The following is a 20,662-nucleotide window of genomic DNA, read 5'->3' as shown; positions in this document are numbered from 1 at the left end:
CTCTTTCTTTCCTTGTGTTTTTATTAAAGATAAAAATTTTAACTGGCTTCAACTTGGGTTATTTCCCACTTTCTTAATCACCGGACATGGAATTAATTTTCGTTTGTATAGTTTTGGACTTGTCCCCTCTCCTCTCTGCTCTTCTCGCTCTGAGGAGACGGTTGAACATATTGTTCTACATTGTAATTTATATGTGGATTTAAGACAACAATTGTCTATCTGTACAAATGTATATAATTTAGATGATTTTTGGCGCCTGGTTGGGTCGGCGGACTCTCTTTCTGCCTTCTCTTCTTTTGCTAATAGTGTCTTTCAGAGAAGAGCGGCTTTATCAAGGAATAACCCTTGATTTCGTTATTTATTCTTAATATTTATATATATTACTGTATTCTTTTTTTTTTTTCCTGAGAGGAGTTTCTTCCTTGCCTAAATTACCTTGTGTTTTGGACGCAGAGTTTTTGCCTCTTTTCCTGGAGACTTGTTTCAGGTTTCGCCTGGCCGAGTGGGAGAGATGGACCTCCCCTCTCCCACTTCGAACTCTGTCCGGGCTGCCTGAAATGATTTTCTGTGAATTGTATGCATTTTGTAAATACTGTAATTATCTTGTTAATATCATGGTGCTTTTGTTTGATTTGCTGTTTGCTCTCAGAATTGAGAGTAACTGATTTTATTGTTTTTGAATCAGCAGTTGTTAATCTTAAATGTTTATATTGTAGATTACTTGTGTAGTTAGCTCATTATTATGTTGAAGAGACAGTTTTTCTCTTCTTGTGTTGTCTGCTTGGCTCTGAGGAGTGGAATGGACCTTTCCCTGCTCCCTCAGATCCAACCTTCAGTTGGCTGTTCTGGTTGAGTGAGATGATTTTCCTCTCTAGACTGTTTTACTGCTGGAGCTGCTGGCTGCTTCTCTTGCTACTTGTGTTTTGATTTAATTTTCTTTTCCTGCGGGGCTGATTATTTGTTGTATTTTTCTTTCCTGCCTGATTGCAGCTGCAATAAGTTGAGTTTTTGCTAGTACCATATAGTTCTTGGTCTAGCATTTTTAGTTGTAAATAGGTTTTGGTTCTGAGGGGTGGGATGGAACTCTCCCTGCCCTCTCAGATCCAATTGCTTTGTTGGCTGACTGGTTGAAGGTGTTGTTCTCCTCCCCCAGTCTTGCCATTATTTTCTTTTCTACTGTCAGTTGCAGTGGAAATGTATAGTTTTAGCTTTTGTTCAGCCCTGCAGGTTGAGTTTTTTTTTTTTTTTTTAATGCTTATCTATGCATTATTGTTAATACTACGTGTCTTGTTATTTGAAACAAGTTTTGTTTTTCGCAGCTTGTGGTAGCAGCTTTGCACTTGCTGGTAATGTACATATGTATATAGATTAGATTACTTGTGCAGAGAAATTTTCTCGGCATATTCATTAATTTATTTGTCCAGTATTTATTGGTTTTGCCTTTGGCATATCTTTGCCTTGGGTGAGTTCTGTTTGTCTCTTTGTGTTTCTGCATTTCTTCTGGTTGACTATTTCTCTTAATTTCTTGGTTGACTGGTTTTTCAGCTAAGATTTTAATTACTTATTTTGTAAATATTGTATATTTTACTCTCTGCTTATGCAGTGTAATTTGTTAATATGTTTACTGCTATGTTTTATATTGGTGACATAAGTATTTATTATTTATCTTAATTTATTCTTTTAAGTGGCTATCTAATAGCCACTTGTACATTACCTATGTTCTTTCCTTGAGACTTTTCTTTTTCCCCTTGTCGGTGCAGGTTGGGCTTCCTTCCCAGCTAGAAGAATCTTTCTTTCAAAATTACAAGCCTTCAGGCTTCAAAATTTTACCTCTTCAAGTTCTCTCACCTGTTAGATTTTCCAACTAATGTTTTCCTCTTTCCCATTTCTTCTTTTTCCTGAGAGAGTGTTTTGCTCTCTTTTCTTCTTCTACTTTTTCTCCCACTTTCTCCTCCCTATTCCTTATTTATTATTATAACCGGAATTCCACTTGTTGGAATTCCACTTAGTGTAATTTAGATAGTTCCTGGAGTGCCTCCACATGGCTAGGGATGGGAGTCGGGACGCAGGTAGCTTCCTCCCTGCCTCCCGGCTGCTAAGACTCCAGGGCCGGCAAACAACAACCATCACAACACACATATATACTTACACACACACTTGCCGGCTATAAATAACCTACAGACGCTACAGCGGTATATAGAGGTAACCCTGGAGGCCGCAATCAATACAAGAATACCTTCATAATATGAATATGTACATAGACAGTACATAGTGAAATGCAAGCATATGGCATCGAAATGAAAATAAGAAACAAATTAATATTAAATGTAATATTTATTAGAAATTTCATACAAATCTTTCAAACCAGCGCCTTTGCTAGCTAAAAAATTTATCCCGCCAGTGCTATCACCAGTTTCGCTAAAGTGTTGATAAAGGAGTTTTGCCTTTTCACGAATGATGAGTGAACTTAACGGAATTTTATTTTGAGTTCAGTCTTCTATCCACAGATTTAAAGCTTTTTCCAATTTTTCTAATTTAACATCACGAGTTACAGAGCAAATTTTTGAAGCAATTAGCGCATTTTCATGGACACTACGGCGGATTTTTTCTTCCGATTTTTTGATTGATCGTACCGTTCACTCATTGATTTTATAATGTTTTGCCACTGAGGAGACACTTACACCATTAGAAATTTTGTCTAATAACTCAATTTTATTCGCTAATGTCATCACCTTTGATATTTTTGCATTTCCCTTGTTATTTGTAGCCATATTTTTGTACGGATTAGAAAGAACTTGTCCACAATAAAGTCACTTTCTTCCGTTAACACGCTCAAAAAAGTCTGTTTTACACTGCAAAACGGTAGATTTATCACTTTTGTAAGCATATCAATTTATAAGCATTAAATTAAAAGCAAACGACGAAACCTTCCATGACAAGCGAATAACACATACTGAACAAGGATTAGCGAGAAACATCCACGCTCGCGATTTTGTCACCCCTCTCTCCCACCGAGTGCTGTTTTGACTGGGAATGATCATTTTAGCCACACCCATGTTTTTTTATGGCGGAAAATGTTCACGGCGCTATTTTTTAGGTTTCATTTTATATTAAATCAGCGACCACGAATAGCGGGGGTTTACTGTATATATATATATATATATTTTTTTTTTTTTCCACAAAATTTAATTATTTTAAAATAAAGAGCTAATTTTTTAGAGACTTTACTGACCGAGGATGACCCCCTACTAAAATATTACGCATGAGATGGTGAGGAGTAAACTGAGTGTGGACCTACATAACAGGTTTTCCACATAATGTGGAAAAATTATTTCCTTCCAGAGTACTTTAATTCTTTACCAGAAAAATCCTCAAAATCATTTTTACATAAAATAAATAACTATAAAAATAGCAGTGTAACATAAAATAAATAACTATAAAAATAGCAGTGAAACAAAATAAATAACTATAAAAATAGCAGAGAAACATAAAATAAATAACTATAAAAATACCAGTGAAACATAAAATAACTAACTATAAAAATAGCGTAATAAAACTACAAAAGTACTATTGGCATTGGTAGAGGCATATGATGCAAGAAAGCAAGCTTATGCAGCATCAGCCAAAAAATAAATAAATAAAAACCTCCCATTTCGCCCCTCCATTCGTTCCAAATGCCTGTCCAGCTCAGCCTTAAATTTATTTACCCGCTGGCTAAAGGCAAATTTCCGCACATCTATTCTACAACTGTCTTTCCTCAATTTGAATCTGTTATTTGGTTTTTAGGAGCATTAGCAACTAAGGCCATATTGCTCCGGGAATATGCGGTGGTCATTCCCTGACCTTTCCACATCCTCCATATTTGCTGCTTCTTCCCACCTGGCTATGGAGGCATCTTTGAATCTGTGTCCCCTCAGGTTCTTAATCTGAGCAAGAGGAAGAATCCCATCAGCATTCAGCTTGCTCAACCCAAAGGCCTTATAAACCTCAATCAGATCACCTCGCAGGTGCCTACTCTCCAGGTGCTGCAATTTGCAGAACTTAAGCCTTTCTTGGTAAGCGCACCCCTTTGTTCTCCTCACCAATCTTGTTGCCCTTCTTTGTACTCATTCTAGCAACTCTACATCTTTCCTAAAATGAGGCCTCCAGACCTTACACAGTATTCTAGGTGTGGCCTGACCATTTCTTTGTATAATGGGATAATTACCTCCCTGTCCCTGCTAGCAAAATTCCTATATATCATTGACAAAACTCCATGACCTGCCCTGGCATCCCGTCTGCATTGCTTAGCAAACTTTATATTCAACTGCACAATTATCCCCATGTCTTTTTCACTTTCCTGAGTGTGGTACCACACAGTTCATACATTTCTCTTCAGTTATTGCTACCCATATGCAGTACTTTTCATTTGTCAATGTTAAACTTCAGTTGCCACTTCTCAGATCCATTTGCCCAACTTATCTAGATCCAGTTTGAGTAGCATACTGTCTTTACTGTCATTAACAACCCTGCCAACCTTCGTATCATCTGCAAACTTGGACATTAAACCTGATATACCTTCATCAATATCATTGATAAATATACAAACCAACAATGGGGCCCAACACCGAACCTTGCTGTAAAAAATAAGTACCAATAAGACTTTCCCAAGAACACCACACCAAACATTAAAAGAAATAGTATGTTGGTAATGAGTAGTGACAATCATGTAAATTTCTTCAGCCCAGGTATGAGTATTGAGAGTTGAGAATTCCATTTCCTGTTAAACATGATTCATCTGTACATGACTGAGACATTGAGAATTAGATGTGCAGAGAAAAATTAGCCACTGACAAAAAATTGTTTTTATTTATACACTGTAAGGATAATTCTTGAGCATACATACTGTGAACAACTGCTATTCATGTAATATCCTCCATACACTTGCATATGAAACACTAATGCAAACTGACAACCTTTTGGGGACTCTTGTGTTAGTATACCTGTTTCTCTAAGCCATCTCTCCACAGCAGTAAATGTTTTACAATTTGCCACATGTCAATTTGGAAATCTTTCATTTTATCTGCGAACAACAACTATATAATTCTTATGAGTCTCACCATAAATTAAAATCATAACAGTTAAATCAACAAAAGTAAACAGATTTGTAATGTCTCCCATAATATAAGTTTAACATATGCAATTAGGCTTTTGTTAACAATGAAGCAGTCGTTAAAACCTGAAACTCAAGTAACAAACACATTAACATTATAACACATGTATTCTGCCCACAATGGTTACTCACAACTGAGAATTTATATGATTCATGTAGTAAAACAATGCTATTCATATTGGTGTTGGTATGTGTTTTGTACTATTTAAAGTTCATTTTACACTCATACTTTTATGACATAAATATGAATATAAAAATTTGTTTTGCCAATTCACAGGGTTTTGAAATTTATGACTAATGTTTAATATATCACAGAAATAAATATTTCTGAGATATTTGTAAGAGTCTCCCTCATATTTTTAGCTCTTACATTTATTCCATGCAATTTTGAAACACCCTGTGTAAATAGAGGAGGAAGATATTATTGCATAAAAAAAAAGGAAAATGTTTTTTTCACTGTTTTTGATGTGAAACATCCTTGGAGACACTTCGACTGAGTAAATCGATCGATCATGAAAAATGCGACGTGAAAGTGACATCGACTGCAGCTTCCGCTAGAGGCGAATTATCATAACTTGTATTTTTGCAATCATACTTCCTGCAGCTGTCATTTGACTAATGTTGATTCTACTGAATTTGTCACGAATTTGTATCAAATTTGTCATGAAAATGACGCAAATTACGTCACTTCCTAAATAATGCTAATGCAGTCACTAACGTTGATTTGGTAGAGTAAGTAATGTCTCCCATAATGAAATACTCATCAAGCTATTGGCCTAAATGGATGTCCGATGAACTGATGAGTTCATCGGACATCCATTTCTATTACTAGAAATTACCATCCATTACCAGAAATTACAAGGGCAGTGGTAATTTGCATCTCATCATGCAAGTCAAAATGATAAAATATCAGATATAGGATGTAGTAAAAAAATTATGGAGTTTCAAATGGGCCTGACCATGATAGCTCATATGTTGGGTGCTTCCATATAAGAAACTGCATGTCTTGTTGGTTTCTCACGGCTCACTGTAATTAAGGTGTACAAAGAATGGTGTCAAACAGGTCAAATCACCTCCCACCAATAGAACTATAAAAGTTTATGTAGGGTGGATATTCATGGTGAGCAAAGGGTGCAGTGCACTGTGCGAGCTATGGCAGGTCACTGTGCAACAGTCGACATTGCAATACAATACGGGGAATGCAAGAATAATATCCCAAATGACGATGCACTGCATGCTCGGACAGACATATGGAGGTTCAGAGCAAACAACCTAAGCGACACCCTCTTCTTGCTGCTGATCATCATCGACAGTGAAAGCTATGGTGTCAACGATATACTGGTTGGATACTGGAGAACTGGAGTCCAAATACCTGCTACAACACATCAAAGGATACCTTCTTGTGTAGTACAAGAAACACAAGTCCATGGACTCAACATGCATAATGCTGACCATCCAGGTAGGTGGTGGTAGTTGCTTAAAATGGGGAATGTTTTTCTGGCAGGAACTAGGACCTCTGGTGCTTATGGACCAAGATTTCATTGGTGAGGTAGCTGCACATCAAAAAAATGTGAAACATGAAATTCGAAACACGAAACGGATTTCATAAAATAGGAACGCACTATGAGCAAATGAAGTCTGTCACATGAAATGCACTGCACTGGTAAGAAAACTTCAATTGCTAATTAGTGTGTTCCTATTTTATGAAATCAGTTTCAGTATTTCACGTTTCTTTGATGTGTAGCCACCTTTAGGAGACCAGGTGCACCATGCCATGTTGCATTTTTTATTCAGACAGAAAATGAATCTTTCAGGGCAATAATGCACCGTGTCATCAGGTCCACACTGTGCACAAATGGTTCAAAGAACACAGTGAAGATATCCCCCATCTTGATTGTCTCCAAATTCGCCTGACCTCAATCTAATTGAACATCAGACACATAACCATCATCTATTCCAACAGTGTGGAAAACAAAGCCTTGCAGGCAGCATGGCTGTAGAACCCTACAGATTACAGACATCTAATGGATGTCAATACCTAGGCAAATAGCGGCTGATATCTGAGTGAAAGGTGGTGCAAGATGGTATTAGGTAGGTGATTATAAGTCAGTGATTACTGTGTGTATCCTACTGTGGCACATCTTACAATAGGCAAAAATATTTCATTTCATATACTCTGAATACAACATTCTGATAGGAAAAATATCTGTATAAATTTGTAAGTACAAAGTATCCTGATCTGCAGCAGACAAAAGTCTAAAATAGTTATTTGTATTAATGTGTATACAGGCAGTTCTCTCTTTACAAGTTCCTGGATTTAAGAGGGTTTTTTTTTTTTTTCAAGTATCAACAAAATCAAAACTATGAACATTAATTGCAAAATATGAATGATAAACATTCATAAATACCACATTTCAAACAACGCACATAGCTAGACAATACAGTATACCCTGCTTTACGATATTGACCCATTACCATTGTATCGCGAAAATATTGTAATGTGAACCCAATAACACATTGTTTTTTGGTAATTCATTCCACGACCTCGAGAATTAAAGTTTTCGCTATATAACTCCCTAAAAGGTCGTTTTTATAGTGTAAATTGTACTAGTTACCAATTCAAATCATTAAACACACTACACTCTCATCATTATCATATGTTATAAGAATCAGTTTTGAACGGCTTTGTGATATTTTTCTAAATCATATTTCTGGAAGTCACGACCATAAAACAATAACTTTTTCACTTTCCAGATATCGACTGGAACTTGTGGATTGGTTATTGTTGTTATTGTCATCTGGTTTTTTTAGGAGCATTAGCAACTAAGGCCATATTGCTCTGGGAATATGCGGTAGTCATTCCCTGACCTTTCCACATCCTCCGTATTTGGTGGTGATGGGCTCGAACCCCGGTCTAATCAAGAAGCGTGTGCTACGCACTGCTGCTCCTTCCCACCTGGCTATGGAAGCGCCCTTGTGGGTTGGTCTCTCGCACACTAGCAAGACTTTTGTGGATTTATTGGATGACTGTTTTCTACAGCAACATGTTCGGGAGGCAACCAGAGGGAGAACAGCCCACTTAATCACAGTGGGCTGTTCATGCATTAAGAATTTGCAACAGATAAAGGAACCACTGGGTGAGAGTGATCACAATGTACTGATGTGGGAATTACTTAAAAATGTAACTACCATCAAGGCTAAAGGGAAGGGCTATTGCTATCGTAAAGGGGACTAAAGGGGTGGTAGTAGTAGTGGCAAGTAATGCAAGAAAGCAAGTGTATGAGATAATGCAACATCAGTCAAAAAAAAAAAATTTACAAAACAATTCCCTCTAAATGTTTGTCCAGTTCCTCCTTAAATTTATTTAACCTATCAACTTCCACGACAGATGGAAGTTTGTTCCAGCAATTAACCACCCACTGGCTAAAGGCAAATTTCCACACATCTATTCTACATCTGTCTTTCCTCAATTTGAATTTATGCCTCCTTAGGTTCGTAAACTGAACAAGTGGAAGAATCCCATCAGAATTCTACAGGCTCAACCCATTCAAGGCCTTATACACCTCAATCAGATCACCTCGCAGGTACCTAGTCTCCAGCTGCTTCAATTTGTGGAACTTAAGCCTCTCTTGGTAAGAGGATCCCTTCATTCCCCTCACCAATCTTGTTGCCCTTCTCCGTACACACTCAAGCAAATCTACATCCTTCCTAAAATGAGGCCTACAGACCTGTATGCAGTACTCAAGGCGTGGCCTGACCATTGCCTTATACAGAAGGACAATCACCTCCTTTTCCCTGCTAGCAAAATTCCTGCATATCATTGACAAAACCCCATGACCTGCCTGGCAGCCTGTCTGCATTGCTCAGAAAACTTCATATCTGACTACACAATTACTCACTGACCGGGCTAGCCGGGTGGGTAAAGTGCCTGCCTGGCAACCCAAAGGTCGCGGGTTCGAATCCCTCCTCGGGCTTGGATCAAAGTACTGCAAAAACCTTGGGAGGTGCATTATGGCCACAGAAGCCGATGCGCCAACAACTACCAAAATAAAAAAAAATAAAACACAATTACTCCCAAGTCTTTTTCATTTTCTACCACCTTAAGTGTAGTACCACACAGTTGGTACGTTTCTTTGGGGTTACTTCTACCCATATGCAGTACTTTGCATTTGTAAATGTTAAACTTTAGTTGCCACTTCTCAGCCCATCTGCCCAAATTTTCTAGATCCTGTTGCAGTAGCACACTGCCATTACTGTCATTAACAACCATGCCAACCTTTGTATCATCTGCAAACTTTGACACTAAGCCTGATATACCTTAATCAATATCAATGATAAATATAAAAAAAAACAGTGGACCCAACACCGAAACATGTGGGACTCCACTAATAACATTAATCCACGAAGAGCAGCACCCATTAAATTCTGTACAGTGAGATCAACTGATGATTTTGCCAACGTTGAATTCTAAATGGGAAGCCTTCGGGGACTTGATTTTGGGGGCTACTAGGCTTTTCATTCCAACTAAGAAATACTGTTCAAGGTTTAGGCCTAAATGGATGTGAGATGAATTAATGAGGCTCATGGCAGAGAAGAAAAATGTATGGGATGCATATAAAGTATCTATCAAGTGACACAGAAGCCTATGGCATAAATAAACTAGACTGCAATCAAGCCACAAAGGAGGTTAGGCAGGTGAAGGCAGATTACGAGAAATCCTTGGCAAAGGATACAAAGGAAAAAAGCAAAGAGTTCTTTACTTATGTTAACTCTAGAAGGAAAGGGATGAATCAGATTGGTCCACTTAACACAGATGGGTTGACTATTGATGATTATGCTCAGGTAGCTGATAAACTGAATGAGTGTTTTGCATCTACATATTGCTCTAGGGATATGTGGTGGTCATTCCCTGACCTTACATCTGATACATCTGATCTTCTTTAACATCTGTAAGTCATAAATAATTTCTCTATTATTATAATTTGCTTGATTTTACAGGATACATTTTCATTTCTTTGGATAAATCAATCATTGTTTAAACAAACTAATTAGCTAACTAATTTCATTATTGATAACGTAACCCCTATTTTTAACATTATGTCTATGGGAAATAAATTCCTGCTTTATGAGTGCGCACTAGGAACAAATTAACTCGTAATGTCGAGAACTACCTGTAGCTTCTGTTATTAAAAAATAATGCATTAGGAAGGCAGAGCAGTGCATATAGGTTGTCTTGTGTTTGTGATGATAATTTTTTTTTTGTGATATTATCTATAAACATTGTGATAATAACAACAAACCAAATATAGCTATTACCATAATTTGGGAAAAGGGATAGACTGGTGCAACACTGCAGAGTTTAACTACAAAAAAAGAATAATAATAATAAAATAACTTTTTACCAGAGCATGGCAAACCTTTGCCAACCACTGGCATAAAGCATAAATTCTGGAATCTTCTAAACTTTAAGATCTTATAAAGTTAAAAATAAGCACCAACCTTCTATACATACTATATTGTTACTGGCAAGATTAACTGAAACCAAGTGTGGAAGTTTGCTGACACCAAACATTCTTACTAGATTATTTTCACATGCAGAGAGCTACAGTGGGATAAAAAAATTAAAATTTCAATAAGGATAATATTACAAACTGATATAAAAAATTTCTATTTTCTCATGACACTTCATATACATTTCACAACTTACTGAGTTACTGCTATTTTTAATAATATATAACTTTGACTTCATTAGATTGCACCACAATAGATATATAGTGCCGTTCCTTAACCTGGTTAATTTCCAGCTTAAAAACCTGGAGGAAAGAGGAGAGGGAGACTTGACTCAGCTTAAAGAAACAATAAATAAGGAGTGCATAGAAACCATGGTTTGTCTTTGTTTAATAAGTGATCAATGACAATAATAAATAAAGAACCATAACACACACAGATATGCTAGAAGCACAGCCACAGATACTGAGCAACAACTGGCACATTCTTTTCTACACCTCAACTAAAGCAATGTTTTTACAGTGACTCATCAAACTTTGACCTTTATCAAATCTTTCTAATACTTTTAATTTTTTTTCCATAGATAATCCACTATTCTTGTTTTCTCACCACATGCTAGAAACAATGGTCTACACCGATAATGTCTAAGCTTTTTTTGTGAATGAGAGCCATACTGTAACATCTGAGCTAAGTGCAAGCCATATATACATGTATACTTTAATACTGTGGTAGCAAATTTGGAGATTAACAAAAACCTAAAATATCAACCATTTTTTATTTGCAGGCAATTTAGTATTTCCAATAAGAAAAGCTGTTATTGGTAGAGATTTTTTCAAATCAACTACTCTGGTCACATTGCATACAGTCACACTGTATGCACGCTCTCCTATGGCCATTTTTATGGGTCATGTTGGTGAAAACGTGTGTTCACAGATCAATTTGCACATCGTACAGGCAGAAAAATCTGGCTAATTAATATGGGAACTGTACTACTTTTGCCATCAAATACCAAACTAGAGTGCAGACGGAAAAAGCCTTTAAGAATTCCTCATCTCTGATGAAATGACATAGTAACAATATCATATGTTATAGAAGCCCAATAGGCATCATCATCAAACTCTAAAGGCTTCGCCTTGTCACTGCAACCATACATCTTCTGTCTTCTGCTGAACGTTTCATTTCCTCATCATGTTTTCCAGAATTTTCTTCCTTGGTCGTCCCCTTCCTTTCTTTCCCAATATTTTTCCTTCTGAGATATTCACTAAAAATTTGTTGTCTTAGGGTGTGTCCTAAAAATTTAGATTGTCTTTTTGACACAGTTGTGAGTAGCTGCCGTTTTTCTTGCATCTCGTTCAAGACAGATTCATTGGATCGTTGCTCGGTCCACCTAATCCTCAACATCCTCCTCCAGACCCACATCTCCAAAGCCTCCAGTCTCTTGATATCTTGCTTGCATAATGTCCAGGTTTCACTTCCATACAGCAGCACACTCCAAACGAATGACTTAGCAAACTTTTCCTGGTCTCCCTGTCGATGTGTCTGCTGGTTACAATATTTTGCTTGTTACTGAAAGCTTGCTTGGCAAGGATGATTCTTCTTCTGATCTCTATAGCGCACCTGTTGTCCTGGGTAATGAAATTCCCCAAATAATAAAACTGTTTTACTTGTTCCATTTTGTTGTTCCCCATTTTCATAATTCTTGATGACAACAAGTATTTTAGTCTTTTGTGCATTTATCTTTAGATGTGAATCTTGTAGCCTTAATGATAGCCTTTCCAACATCTTACACAGCTCCTGCTCTGTCGGCTAATAATGCTATGTCATCTGCGAATCTGATGCAGTGAATCTGTTGTCCATTAATCTTGATACCCTTTGCTTCCTGCTTCATTTTTGTTACGGATTCCTCAATGAACATGTTGAAAAGGTACGGGGATAAAGAGCAACCCTGCCTCACACCTCTCCTGATCCTTGCTTCCTTTGTGGTACCATTAATATCTATTTCAGTACGTTGTGTCTTGTACAGATGCAGGGTAAGCATTTTGTCTCTCCAGTCCAGGCCAAAGTTTTTCATGACTCTGAACAACTACTTCCAATTTACGGTATCAAAGGCTTTTTGTATATCAATAAAAGCAATGTATGTTCTCCTATTCATTTCTATTCTTCTTTCAAGGATTGTTCTCATTGCTAGAAGCGCCTCCCTTGTCCCACATCCAGTTCTGAAGCCAAACTGATCTTCGATGACCTTTTCAATCCTTTCCTTGATCCTGTTCTTTACTACATTCAAGATGATTTTGGATGCATGGGACAGTAGGGTTATAGTCCTGTAATTGGCACAGTCATTAGCATTTCCTTTCTTTGGAAGAGTGATTGTTCTGCTTTTATTAAAGTCATCTGGGATTTTCCCACTTTCATAATTTTTTGTATCACTTGATAAAGCCTATCTTTCATGTCTCCTTCCATATTCTTGAGTTGCTCCACCTGGACATTGTCTGGTCCTGCTTCTTTCTTGTTTCTTAATTGATTTAATGCTAACTCAAATTCACTCCTTGTAATTGTTGGGCCTTTAGCGTCCTCTTCCACCTTGTCTTCTGTTTCAATTTAGTCGTTCTCATCAATTGTTTCTTCTTCACAATAGAGTTCTTCTAGATATTCCTTCCAATGCTCACCAATTTCCTCTGGGTCCATCAGTAGGTTCTCTTCTTTGTCTTTAATCATCGTGCTCCTCGTTTTGGGATTGTATTGTAATGACTTAATCTTCCTATACGCTTTGTCTGTTCTTCCCTCAAATCCTCATCAATGTCTTCTGCCATTTTATTCATCCAGTCTTGTTTTGCTTCCCGACATTTGGTTGTAATTAGGTTCTTTGTGTATCTATAGTTCTCCTGACCGTCCTCTGTGGATATTTTCCTATATTTGTTGTCTTTGTATGAGTTCTAGTATTTCTTCTGTGATCAATGATTTCCTCGGACTAAAGCCCCTCCTTCTAATGTCTCCTGTGTTACTTTTAATATACCTTGCTTTATCAAATCCTAGTTGATCTCTCCTGTTATGTTAGCTATGATTTCATTTGTTTTCTCTTCGTAATTCCTCTTAGCATGTTCATATTGTAATTTATCCAAATCCCAGCTAGTCCTTCCAATTCGTTTGAATTTCTTAAATCTAAGATTGCACTTTGCCATCATTAGACAGTGGTCACTGTCAACTTCTGCTCCAGGATAAATGTGGCTCGACTTAATTTGGTTGCGGTATCTTGTCTTGACTAGTATGTAATCAATTTGATAGCGTTGTATATCACCTGGTGCTCTCCAAGTGCACCTTCTTCTCTATGGTACTTCAAATAAGGTATTGGCTGTCACCATATCGAACTATTCACAGAAGTCGAGCAGCCTGTCGCCTCTGCTATTCCTGTTTCCCAGTCCAAACTTCCCAACTCTTACTCTATCATATTGTGATCCAACCACGGCATTGAAGTCGCCCATAATTACAACGTTGTCACCATCCTTTGTCAATTTCAAGAGATCCTCAATTTTCTCATACATCTCTTCTATTTCCTGGTCCTCACTGTTAGATGTTGGGAAGTACACCTGGATAATTACTAGGTTTCTCTGTGATGTTTTTATTTTCATCATCAGTAGTCTGTCATCTACACGGTAGGTGTTCATAACATTCTTTGTCCAGTTTTTCTGGATTAGGATACCAACTCCATTTCATCCAGTTTCTGTACCTCCACTGTAGATCATTCTGTACTCATCGCTAAGGAAATCACCGTTTCCTTGCCACCGGGTTTCACACAAGCCCAAGATGTCAATTTCCCTATCACGCATCATCCTTTTCACCTCTTCCAGCTTCCCCAATCTCAGTAGAGTTCGTACATTCCACGTTCCCAATTTTTATTTCCTGTTTGTTGCAAGGGTTTTGCTGGCTGACGACCTGAGAATCCTTGCTTATTCTCCTGCCGGATCTTGGGATTTCCACCACATGATCAGTAAACGAAGTATGATTTTGTGTCTTTTGCATGGTTGCTTGTCTTGGGAAAAATAATGCAGTGGTTTCCCATTGCCTTCTGCATGCTGTTTGTAGCCACTCCTGACATGGAAGCAGATGCTACTGTTGTAAGGTTATACCGCCCTATACTCGGTCACCATATCCCCATTTGTAAAAACAGGATGCACCACGAGAAGGTGGGGTTGGTATTTCAGTAGGAGAGGCTGTGTTTTGCACATCACTGCTGCTTGCATCCCCCAATAGGCATATGCAATTTTAATTACTTTTTTGGCAGCCACACAGTTCGTATCAACGTATAGTTGAAACTTATTTACAGCAAGATTGATCCCCCCCCATTAAGTTCAAATTACAAGATAGGTATTTTTGATAGGTATTAATAATGAAAGTTAATTATTAATAATGAAAGTTAATACCTATCAGCCAAAATATAGCTTTCAGTTTCATGATTGTATTTGTGAAAATTTTTTCGCGTGAACATACACTGAGTTGCCGTTACATTATCAACCCCCCCCTCCTTGGGTAGGAATGGACTGGTCTGTGATGCTGGTGACATATCAAAGTCAGGAACAACTGATATATGATTATAGTTCACACATGGAGATCAGTTTTTGAGTGTCTGTGAAAAAAACTGAGTAGGCATTGAGATCTTTCTGACTTCAAAAGTGGAATGACTTGGGGGACAAGACATGCAGGTGCCAGTATCCCGACACAGCCAATTCAGTTAAGTGTACCTATTTTGTGGTGTCACAAGTCTATCATGACTGATTCGACAGTTGTCAAACAACCAACCAAAGGTCATAAGTGGGGCAGCCACGTGTGGTTGATGCCTGTGAAGAATACATCGCTGTTGCGTTCTCGTAATATGGCAACGATGCATCTGAGTGGCCCAGATAACTACCCAGTACAATACAGGAACAGCAAGGCCTATGCACATGGACTATGCACCAGACATTAGCTTGTATAGGCTATGGCAGTCAACAGCCATCACAGGTACCAATGCTCACTGCAAGACACAAGAAACTGCACCTTGCATAGGCATGCCAGAACTAACATTGAACTATCAACATGTGGAAATATATTGCCTGGTCTGATGAATCCCATTTCTAACTATCTCGTGCTGGTGGGTGTATCTGCATTTGGAAAAGCAACATGAGCCCGTGGAGCCTGGATGCACTGTTGGTGTTTGGCAGGCTGGAGGTAGTGGTGTTATGGATTAGGGACTGTTTCATTGCATGCCCTGGGTCTTCTAATCACCATTGATCAATGACTTAATGAGAACATTAACTTTCTATCATCATCAACCAAGTGCACCCCATGACGACAGTGTATCAACAAGAAAGCATGCCATGCCAGAAGGCTTGGCAGATTGATAAATGGTTTCAGGAACATAACAATGAATTCATCATCCTCCCATGGCCACCCAACTCAGCAGATCTCAACCCAACTGAGTATGAAGAAGTTTACTTATGCATGGGTAATGCACACACATCATTTCTACAACCAAGGTAGTTTTAATGCATAATTTTAATTACAGAAATATCTCACTTAGCACAGCTTCAAACAGCATGGGTTTCACTATAACAAGGTTTTCAATTAAGTTTAAGTTGAAAATTTACTGTACACATTAAGACTCATTCAACTGCCTAGACATATACTCTATATATATGCTGTGTTGTTGTAGCCTAGGTAACGTAGCTTGACCACTTGGCTACAGAGGTACATGGCCTCCGTAACCAAGTGGTCAGGAGCGGGAGTGCAGTAGCACACGCTCTTTGAGTAGACCGGGGTTCAAGCCCCTGACTGCTGAATACGGTCGATCTGCCAACCCGCACTGGACCAGCGTGGCAGATTATGGTCCATTTCCCTCAGCATGAATTGTTGAGGAGGCTTCCATCCTGCAGTGGGTTGATAATGGCTGCACTTTACTTTTTTTTTTAGGTAAACGTACATATATGCTGCGGTGTCAATTATATTGTCTCACATGCACATATGCCAATAGCTTCCCTCAGGCAATCAGCAGCAACATGCAACAGTGTTCAGTATTCTTAATTCGATTATGATGAGACAACGTGAAAGCTTTTCAAACTTTTCATTTCACAATTTATTTTTTATCCCTTTAAATATGATCAAAAATATATCTGCACCTTGGCTAGAATCACTGCCAACAACATGCCTTCTGTTTGGTAACATGTTTTGCCCCATTTGGTAAATGATCTCACTGGTTTTGAATTGCAAGTTCAAACAACTGCCAAAGAATTTTCAACAGAAGAATTGGAGAAAGTTTTTCAGCGGATTGACATGGCGTGCGAGGCAATTATGAATGGAGATCCGAAAGTTGAACGTGGCATCAAGATACGGCAAATTTTACAAGATGGGTTCAATGCTACAAAGACTTGTATGCTGAGAAAAAGAAAAGACTACTTCACAAGACTTCATTATTGAAATACCTAAATAAACAATAAAACTTTTTTCTCATCTCTCATGCTGTTACCTTATCATTAATTAAATTTTTGCAATATATATATTTTTTAAATCCTTTTAATTGGCTATCAAGTGCAAATTGTTTATAGTTTATTATAATTTGTTTATAGACTGTTTCTCTGGTACGCATTCAATTAAAACCCATTAAAATTATACCTCAATCAGCACAGTTTCACATAACATGGAATAGTTTCAGTACCAATTATCAGTGCTATGCGGGGTATTCCTGTATATATCTCGTTTTAATTATATCCTATAATTATGAAGGAGTTTACTTATGCATTACCCATGCATAAGTAAACTCCTTCATACTCTTAGGCATTTAGCCAAGAAATATCTTTTAAATTAAACCATGCACACTATCAGGCATCTCTCTCTATTGTGGAGTTATACTTCATAACCGGGTTGTCACTAATAGAAACAACAGGGTACCTGCCCACCCACCAATGAGAAGCCAATAAGCTTCAAAACGGTGCCTTTTGGGTGGTGGTATCCACCGAGAATAAGTAACAATAGCCTTCTCCATAGGTGAAGCGTTATTAATTCAAGGTAGTGCAATACCATGGCAACTCGTTGTAAAGGTATTCACAATATGAGATGTGAATATGAAATATAATTAAAACAATGCATTAAAACTACCTTGGTAGTATAAATATGTGTGTGTGCTTGCATTACCCATGCATAAGTAAACTCCTTAATACTCAAGCATTTAGCCAAGAAATATCTTTTAGATACAACTGAGTATATTTAGGACCCACTGGAAAAGGACATTCAATGCTATAATCATCCACCTGACAATGTGCAGCATTACTATAACTATTGTTAAATGCATGGGTAGCACTACTATAGGCCACCCCTGCAATACCTTGTGGAGTCCATGCCAAGACCTTGAAGCTTGGTCCTTGAGGCTTGTCAATACATTCTCTCAGGTATGACTGGCCAGATCTTGCTACCAGGAAGTCTAAAACACTGATGGAATTGATGCTCAGGTGACACTTTTGTCAAGTGGACCTAATTTTGTTGAAGTACAGGCGCACGATGCAAGAAAGCAAGCTCATGCAGTATCAGCCAAAATATAAATAAAAATAAAACAAGCTCTGATTTCACCTCTCCATTCATTCCAAATACCTGTGCAGCTCAGCCTTAAATTTAGCATTAGCATTAGCATTAGCAGAGGCATATGATGCAAGAAAGCAAGCTTATTCAGCATCAGCCAAAAAAAAAAAAACCACTCCCATTTCACCCCTCCGTTCGTTCGAATTTATATAGGCTATCAACTTCCACAACAAAAGATGGAAGTCTGTTCCACCAATCAACTACCTGCTGGCTAAAGACAAACTCCCACACATCTATCCTACAACTGTCTTTCCTCAATTTGAATTTATGCCCTCTCAGGTGATCATTCTGAGCAAGAGGAACAATCCCATCAGCGTTGAGCACGCGCAAACCATTCAAGGCTTTACACACCTCAATCAGATCACCTCACAGGGGCCTTGTCTCCAAAGACTGTAATCTGCAAAACTTAAGCCTTTCTTTGTAAGAGCAACCATTTGTTCCATTCACTAATCTTGTTGTCCTTCACTGTACTCGTTCCATCAGCACTACATCCTTCTTAAAATGAGGTATCCACACCTGTATACAGTACTCAAGGTGTGGCCTGACCATTGCCTTATACAAGGGGATAATCACCTCCTTATCCCTGCTAGAAAAATTCCTGTATATCATTGACAAGACACCATGAGCTACTCTTGCAGACCGTCTGCACTACTCAGAAAACTTCATATCTGCCTGCACAATTACCCCCAGGTCCTTTTCATTCTCTACCAATGTCAGTGTAGTACCACAGAGTTGATACGTTACTCGGGGGTTACTGTTTGTTTGTTTGTTATTTGATTTTTTAGGAGCATTAGCAACTAAGGCCATATTGCTAAGGGATATGCGGTGGTCATTCCCTGACCTTTCCGCATCCTCCGTATTTGGGGGAGACGGGCTCGAACCCCAGTCTAATCAAGAAGTGTGTGCTATGCACTACTGCTCCTTCCCACCTGGCTATGGAGGCGTCCTGGGGTTACTGTTTCCCATATGTAGCACTTTACATTTGTCAATGTTAAACTTCATTTGCCACCTCTCGGCCCATCTGCTCAACCTTTCCAGATCCTGTTGCAGCAGCATACTATCATTAGTGTCATTAACAACTCTGCCACCTTCGTATCGTCTGCAAACTTGGACATTAAGCCTGATATGCCATCATCAATAGCATTTATAAATAAAGAAAACAACAATGGACCCAACACTGATCCCTGAAGGACTCCACTAATAACATTAGTCCATGAAGAGCAGTGTCGATTGATTACCACTCTGTCTTCTCCCACTCAACCATCCCTTTATCCATAGCAGCAATTTGCTTCCAATGCCGCACTGCTCCAATTTGTGCAGCAGTCTTCCATGCGCAAGTGTCGAAAGCCTTTCTAAATCCAAATATATGATATCAAAGTTATTCCCTGCATCCAGTAATCTGTCTACTTCATAAGACAGATTAGAAAATTCTTTAAAAGACTCACTGTCCGTATTTGAAAAGGGATAAATTTTGAAATAAAATATTTGTAAAGCAATAAAGCATCAGCTCTATCACTAGAGGCAAACGATGCAACAACACACATGCATACACTCCTAACTCTGCAAAGACTGATGGCACACTGAAGCGAAGGCAGGAATTAATCTGCCTTTATAACAAGGTATTTCATGCATCTGGAGCTGCTTAACATGGCACGTGATTTAACAATGTAACGTGTTAATATATATATTGAGGTTGAAAGGCATGGGGGTGCCTTTCAACCTGAATTGTGCCTGTCTAAACTCAAAATATACCCATTTACTAAATAATACATTAAATTTCATGCATTAAATTAATATTTTTATAATGAATTGGAAATCATTTACTTTTTATATTTTAGCATTAGCATTAGTAGAGGCTATGTTGCAAGAAAGCAAGCTTATTCAGCATCAGCCAAAAAAAAAAAAAAAAAAAAAAAAAAACACACCACTCTCATTTCACCCCTCCGTTTGTTCGAAATACCTGTCCAGTTGAGCCTTAAATTTGTTTAGGCTATTAACTTCAACAACAAATGATGGAAGTCGGTTCCACCAACCAACCACCCGCTGGCTAAAGGCAAATTTCCGCACATCTATCCGACATCCGTCCTTCCTCAATTTGAATTTATGCCCTCTGAGGTGATTATTCTGAGCAAGAGGAAGAATCCCATTGGCATTGAGCATGCTCAAACCATTCAAAGCCTTATACACCTCTATCAGATCACCTCGCCGGTGCCTAGTCTCCAGACTCTGTAATTTGCAAAACTTAAGCCTTTCTTCGTAAGAGCAACCCTTTGTTCCATTCACTAATCTTGTTGCCCTTCTCTGTACCCGTTCCAGCAGCTCTACATCCTTCTTGAAATGAGGCTTCCAGACCTGTATACAGTACTCAAGATGTGGCCTAACCATTGCCTTATACAAGGG

At 38.2% G+C, this 20,662-nt stretch overlaps 1 protein-coding gene across 1 annotated transcript in view; it reads right to left on the bottom strand.

The window, feature by feature from the left end:
* The window catches only part of Cep97 (centrosomal protein 97kDa), a 220,207-nt gene that overhangs the window by 175,189 nt on the left and 24,356 nt on the right, over positions 1 to 20,662 (bottom strand). Inside the window, exon 3 of the mRNA XM_090380233.1 lies at positions 10,652 to 10,754. Coding sequence (XP_090236359.1) covers positions 10,652 to 10,754 — 103 coding nt within the window. The remainder of the gene's footprint in view (positions 1 to 10,651; positions 10,755 to 20,662) is intronic.

This window comes from Mastigoproctus giganteus, chromosome 8 (assembly GCF_048544385.1).
Source record: "Mastigoproctus giganteus isolate SK-2022 chromosome 8, ASM4854438v1, whole genome shotgun sequence".
In the NCBI taxonomy this organism is placed as follows: Eukaryota; Metazoa; Arthropoda; class Arachnida; order Uropygi; family Thelyphonidae; genus Mastigoproctus; species Mastigoproctus giganteus.
The sequence above is the reverse complement of the archived record's forward strand: the minus strand, read 5'-3'. Positions and strand labels throughout refer to the sequence as shown.